The sequence below is a fragment of the Salvelinus fontinalis genome, chromosome 27, assembly GCF_029448725.1.
Source record: "Salvelinus fontinalis isolate EN_2023a chromosome 27, ASM2944872v1, whole genome shotgun sequence".
In the NCBI taxonomy this organism is placed as follows: Eukaryota; Metazoa; Chordata; class Actinopteri; order Salmoniformes; family Salmonidae; genus Salvelinus; species Salvelinus fontinalis.
In genome coordinates, this window is record NC_074691.1 from 20,291,826 (window position 1) to 20,298,874 (window position 7,049).

At 40.8% G+C, this 7,049-nt stretch overlaps 1 protein-coding gene across 1 annotated transcript; it reads right to left on the reverse strand.

Annotated features, from left to right (window-relative positions):
• Nucleotides 1–3,717: 3,717 nt before the first annotated feature.
• On the reverse strand, nt 3,718–5,594 carry tmem18 (transmembrane protein 18). The gene is made up of 5 exons (XM_055885897.1): nt 5,418–5,594; nt 4,929–5,046; nt 4,724–4,778; nt 4,518–4,611; nt 3,718–4,411 (listed from the first exon to the last, which is right to left on the reverse strand). The coding sequence occupies exons 1-5, from the start codon at nt 5,508–5,510 to the stop codon at nt 4,313–4,315; spliced, it is 459 nt and encodes a 152-aa protein (XP_055741872.1). The 5' UTR covers nt 5,511–5,594; the 3' UTR covers nt 3,718–4,312.
• Nucleotides 5,595–7,049: the final 1,455 nt, after the last annotated feature.

Here is a 7,049-nt window from a genome sequence, read left to right on the forward strand (position 1 = left end):
TGGGAGATGAATTCACCTTTCAGCACAACAATAACTTAAAACACAAGGAAAAATCTATGCTGGAGTTGGTTACCAAGAAAACAGTGAATGTTCCTGAATGGCCGAGTTACAGATTTAACTTAAATCTACTTGAACATCTATGGCAAGACCTGGAAATGGTTTTCCAGCAATGATCGACAACCAATTTGATAGAGCTTGAAGAATTTTGAAAAAAAATATGGGAAAGTGTTGCACAATCCAGGTGTGGAAAGCTCTTAGAGACTTACACAGAAAGACTCACAGGTGTAATCACTGCCAAAGGTGCCTCTAGTATTGACTCAGGGGTTTGAATACTTATGTAAATGAGATATTTCTGTATTAAATTCTCTATAAATTAACTACAATTTATAAAAACAGGTTTTCACTTCATCATTTTGGGGTATTGTGTGCAGATGGGTGAGAGAAAAAAATATATTTAATAAATGTTGAATTCAGGCTGTAACACAACAAAATGTGGAATTGGGCAAGGGGTATTAATACTTTCTGAAGGCCCTGTACATCAGACAACACTGATCAGAAACAACAATGCTCTGTAACCAGAAGGATCAGCCCCTGTATCCTCTCTCTCTCGCCAATACATGCTGGTAGTATCAGGCAAGTGGCTTTGGTGTAGTGATACTTTCTATGAAGCATTTTAGCACAGGTGCTTCCATTTCTCAGTAGAGTAGCTTCTGGTGTGTTTGAGTTTGCATGTGCATTGTGGGTGTGAGCAAGAGAGAGGAAAAGAGGCTGCGTGTGTATGTGAATTTGTTGGTGTGTGTGGCTCTCTGCATGTAAGTGTGTGTTAGTGTGTGTGGTGCATGGCTCTCTGCATTTTCAGTAAATGTGCATGGTAAGTGCAAACCTCTATTTTTTGTGTGTGCGTGCATGTGTGTGTGTATTTTGTGTGGACTGTGTGCTGCCATATCCGGTTTCGTGAGTGAGGACAAGCTACACTGCTCTGTCATCAGAGCAGGAAGCTGTGACGGGAATCCTGGATACTTGGGTCACGTGACTGGGAAGAAGGATGCCCACGTCAGAGAGGATGATGGGAAAAGCGTGTCACATACCATAAAGGGGGAGGATGGTATGCCATCAGAGCCGTGTGGTCACTTGGTGGTGGATGTGAAAACACAAAAAAACTCCACTCACTCAAATTAAAAAGATCAGTTACAACACAATAATGAGGGAAGGACACTTACAGTAAACTCAGTTTACTCTGATTGTCCACTCCGTTTCCAGCTCACTTAGTGGCAACTCCCATACATTTAAAGCATATTGGCATCTATGTAATAATAATAAGATGATTATTGTCACATACACCGGATAGGTGGAGTAAAATGTGTTGTTTTACATGATCAGCCCTGGAGCAAATGATTTATTTTTATTATTTTTATGTTTAGATTTTTTTATTTATTACATTTCTACTATGTTGTTATTTTTGTATTTAATTTTGTATTATTATTTACTACCATTTTATATTATTATTTGTTATTGTTTATAATTTTATTACAATGTATATTGTATGCATTGTTGCTTTGGCAATATTGACACAATGATTTTCATGCCAATAAACCATCTTGAATTTAAAAAAAAAACAGGGTTAAGTGCCTTGCTCAAGGGAACATCAGCAGATTTTTTTACTTTGTCCCCTCAGGTATTTGAACCAGCTACCTTTCGGGTTATGCCCCAATACTCTAACCGCTAGGCTACCTGCATGTAGTACTGGCCACCTTTCTCCTCTCCAACCTGGCCAGGTTAATTATATACTGGTATAGCAAAGTCTAATCTTATGACCTCATTATACCTCACACAGTCAGGGAAGCACTTGAGAAAGAGCAGAGCGCACAGAAAGAGATTCCAAGAGAGATCAACTAATAGTCATATTGGGATGTCATTGCTTACTGTTCACCTCAGTTGATCAGATGATTTAAGTTGTAAGCAACACAGATTAAAGAGCATTTGTTTATCTCCCAGGTATATATATTCAATGTTTGGTGTTTATTTGGTTTGTCATTCAGCACAGATGGGGGTGCAATCAAAAACATCTGCAAGATCTACTCTGATTCCAGCTCACTTAGTGGCAACTTCCATACAGTCAAAGCGTGTAGGCATCTATGTAATAATAATCGGCACTGCAACAGGGTGAAGTTTTCACGGGTTGAGGGGGATCTTTTTTTAAAAGCTCGCAGTAACTGCTCGCTCCTTGTTCTTTCAACTGGGTTTGCCAGGGACCTGTGCCAAGGGTTTGTGAGGATGTTTTGCAGATGCTTGTCTGAAATCCGATTCACAACATGGACTAAGGTTGGGAACGTTTCTAACAGTTTCCTCGGCACTGCAATGGCCAGGCCGGAATCTGGGAATGGAATCAAACAGGAATTCCCTGACAAGGCCTACAAGGTGAGAGAGATGGGTGGTGAATCATTCACGGATCCAAACAACATGAGGTTTTGGGCATCTGCAGGCCACAACACCGCAAACCCTGACGGCACTTTGTCAGAAAATAGGCGAGCTCACAAGCACAGAATACAACTGGACGAGAGCTTAAGCACCAGTTAGCTTTTTCAAATCTATATTGTGCTTAGATTTCAGAAGTGGATAAGTTACCACATATGGTTTCCATAGTCTCTTTTAATATTTCCATGCAATCCTCCCTGTATCTGAATACTCTTTGGTAATTTCTTTACTTTTACATATTCCCACATTAGTTTATATCCCAGAACATATTCAGAAGATTAGGTCTTGTGCATGCATGTAAACCAGTGTGGATGAGCAAGCACCTGTCTATCCTCGCCATAGGAGGACTTCTAAAGCCCATCTTTTGGCAGGGGAATCACTGCATAGCTATCCTGAAGGGGGAAAACATCAGGCCTCAGCATGCAACAACACCACAGACCAGAGACAATGAATGCCCTGCCAAGCCCCTCCTCCTCTTTAACTCCTCAGATGAATTTCAGAACATGATTGTAACCGAGAACATGATCATGTCCGTAGCTATCAACCCTGGCTGATCATGAAAGGAACCGCATACCAACACAGGAACCGCATTCCAATACACGTCGGACGCATCTGGGAAAATAAAGAATGTGAATAAATAACTTGCAGCTGGAATCAGATGTCCCTCCTCTCTCTGAGATAAAGAGTGAAAAATGGGGTGTGAGTTATTGGACCTCTTTTAAAGGGTCGGCCCTTCTGTAAATATAACTTAAGTTTTCTTAGTATCTGCCAAAGATCAACATGATAATACCCTTGGTATTTTATCTGCTTTTACCTGGTGAAATAAATGATGTATTCATTGTAGCATCATCTACACTGTTAATCATCTTTAAAGGCTCCTTTGCTATTGATCCTTGATGTCTCTCCTTATGGAGCACTAACCTAATGTAGCGGCGTTTCTGGTCCCGCCGGGGAGGGAAAAAAGTGTCTGGGGAGGTTCTCTTCTGCACTGTTGAACCAATCCAGTAAATATGGAGGAGGAGTTAAGATGGAGTGTCGCCTTGTTAAAGTCCTCATTATTCATTTCCCATGAAAACCAGATTTATCCGGTTGTTTTACGAACCCCGCAGAGGGTGTTGGAGCACAGAGCGTGTAGTCATTGGGCCACTATCGCCCTATTGTGGACTGGTAGAGAACAGAATAAGTGCAGGAGTGGATTCACATGGTTCCATGAATTCACATTAAATAAGGGGTTCAAAAAAATTGCATTTATGCCTCAATACAACATTTTATTTTCCAGAAACATTATCACTACATGAAAAATAACGACAATATTTGCCATGAGCATTACACTGTTGTGCAAAACAAGTAGGCCACCTTCCCATCACATAATATGAAGATTTTTTTTTATAAATGTTTGATAACATATTTGGTCCCCTTAATAAAAGTTTTATATGTACACTGTATTCCATCAAACGATATTCACTTAATGAAAAAAGGCAACTTTACCACAACCATACTTCTTCAGCCATCCAGTCTGTTCTGATTTGCAGAGGGAAGTCAACTTGGGCAAGTATATAAGCAACGCAGGTGTGAGATTTACCCATTGAAAAGATGGAAGACAATAGTGATCACCCCCTCCACTCTTCTCATACTGTAGTTAATACAAACACAGTACAGATCTACCTTTCAAAAAGTTTAGGCAGTCGAAGCACTGGAACCAACCATGTTGTGATGCAGACGTTTGCCATCTGATGCTGATGTGGCACCATGTTAGCCAAGCTAACATGGATCCCGTTGAAGTGATTCCCAGCATCAGCACCCCACTGATCTCAATGGAGGTCCCAGAGGAGAGTGATTAGTCAGTCTTCTTGTTCTGCTCTCTACGGGCCTTTCTCTTCAATTGCAGGGTCTTCAGCTCTATCATGGTGGAGAACGTCCTGTACACCCACAACGCCTGAGACACACACACACACACACATGCACAGATCTGTTAACACAGGCCTAGGATCAGCTCTCTTTCACTTGGGATTTAATGGTTGAGAATGACCTTTAAAACTTACAACAATGATGATTGTGTTGAGCAGAAGGGGAATGGAGTAGACCAAAGATATGAACATCCCATTTGAGTCAAAGTACTGGAACTTGGAAAATGACCTGTGAAATTACAAAATAAGTTGTTCCTCACCACACTAACTAAATTACACAAAAAACAGTCAACATATTTTCTCCCAGTATACCATATACTGCAGCTCAATTAGATCTTTACCTCCAGTTCATGGCTGCCACCTCATTCAGATATTCAGCGCTGTACACCATACATACTGTGGAGAGAGGGGAAACAGTAATTACTGGATGTCATGAATAAATGTTTGTGTATAAAATGTGTAGTGCTTTTCAAAGATACAGATCCCATTACATATAACCAACAATATGTTATACAATGCTAGTAGTTGAAACACACATCCACTTACCCATAACCAGGAACTGGCATATTTGCACTCTGTAGAATCTACGTGTCAGGAGAGTTGCGAGGAGACAGACAGCATGGAACCCCAGAAGTCCAATAAGCCACGGCTCAGACCACTGTATCTGCAGACATGAAATTAAACAGTGGTTTAGCTAGCTATCTACATTTCCAAACAACCAACAGCATCGTGTTAGAGGACAGTGGGTTGGCATTGATACTAGCTACTAGATAAGCAGCAAGCTAACTCATAAGCAACATCTGTAATAGTAGCTAGCTAGCACTCTAAATTCACAACAACCAGATAACTGGTCAGACCTATCTTTTTAACTTAATCTATTTTATCTTGTAAGATATTTCTCTATTTTGACTAGCAGAGAAACCAACAAAGATAGCTAGCTCTCAAGCTAAGCTAGCTAGGCTAACTAATCTTTCCTAAGGCAAGCTAGCATCAAAGAGAACGTTCCGAGGAATAAGAAAGACAAATCAAACTTACAGACATCAGAAATGTCCATATTGATGTGATTCGCATATTGCTAAATGCATCGATTGGAATAGAGCTTATATTTTGTGCTTTCTGATCAGTCATCTTGACAAAATACACGTTCACAACTACTGTGTAAACACAAGAAACGAATGCGGAAGAAACGCCCCCTCCGTCGCTGAAACTTGACGTCACCGTTTCTTCTTCTTCTATGATATAGTGGCGGTCCGCAAACAAACGTAAAGTTGAATGCCGCTGCCTACTGTACTGGAGTGTGTGGTCTTCTTTGGTGGGGTTTATCGGTGGTTGGCATCCAACGTCATGGTGCATTACCGCCACCTACTGTACTGGAGTTTGGACCAGAGACAGGGAGAAACTAAATCCTACCTGTCAGCCCATTGCTCTTAAAAAGATGACAAAACATTTGAGACTACATCTAATGAAGTTTTACTCGATATACTCTTTAAACTAATTTCCTGTATCCCCTTCTCCCTCATACTAGATCTCAGCCTCTCTCTTTCCCTCTGATACTGCCCACACCGTAGCAATACATGCTCCACGGGCTCTGTTTCCAGGCAATAATCACACTTTCCTGTTGGATGCTTTCCTTTGACATTTAAGGTCCTATTCAACTGGCTGTGTCCCACCCTTAATCTTGTAAAAATTGCTTCCTCTCTTCTGTCCCTTCCTGCCGTCCTTCCCTCCCCGACTTTCCTCTGTACTTGAAATAAATGCCTGCCCTTAGTATGTCTATTCCACTGCTCCTGCCGTCTCTGCACCATCACTGTCCATATCAGCCTTTTTGCCTCTGCCTTGCTCATTGAAACTACAACATCAACCTCCCCAATTCTAAGTGCTTGTTTAGCCAGTACATCAACTGCCTCGTTCCCCTCTACCCCCACATGGGCTGGGACCCCTCTTATCTGTACACCCATCTGTCTAATCCTGCCATGAGTTTGTAGCACCTCATAAAGCAGGTCTTGTCTGCTATGTTAGCTAAAAGACTGGACACTCATTAACACTGCACATGAATCAGAGCAAATAACTACTCTGTCTGGCTTGACCTCCTCCACCCACTGCAACGAGCGACTGGAACAAGCTGCAACCAACACTCAAAATTGACAGTTTTATCTCAATATCTTCATTCAAAGATTCAATCATAGCCTAAGAAAGTAGCAGAAATGTGCAGAAGGTAGTTTGAATGGATTTATTGAAGGGAAACAATAACAGTCTTGAATGTTTTTGGCAACATAGTGATATATTTTTTATATACTGTACAATGAGGAATTCAACTACAAAATACTAGCCTTCTCCCATTTTTTTAACCATTGCCCCCACCCACAGAGTGTATACACAACAACAATAAATAAAATAAAATAAAATAGAATAAAATAAAATAAGATAATAGATACTAAACAAAAATGTGAAGAACATAAATCAATCAACTCTAATTAGTACATGTAGGACAGTATGCAAGTGTGTGTGGATGGACTTTGCAGATGTATTTCTCACATGTGCACTACATAGTATTTGTTTTACAGTCTTTCTTTGGAGGGCAGAATTGGCATCTCCTCTTCTTGCCTGCCCCAGCTGCAGCCTCAGGTGGATCAGAACAAGATTCATCCCCCTGAACAGTTTTCACAA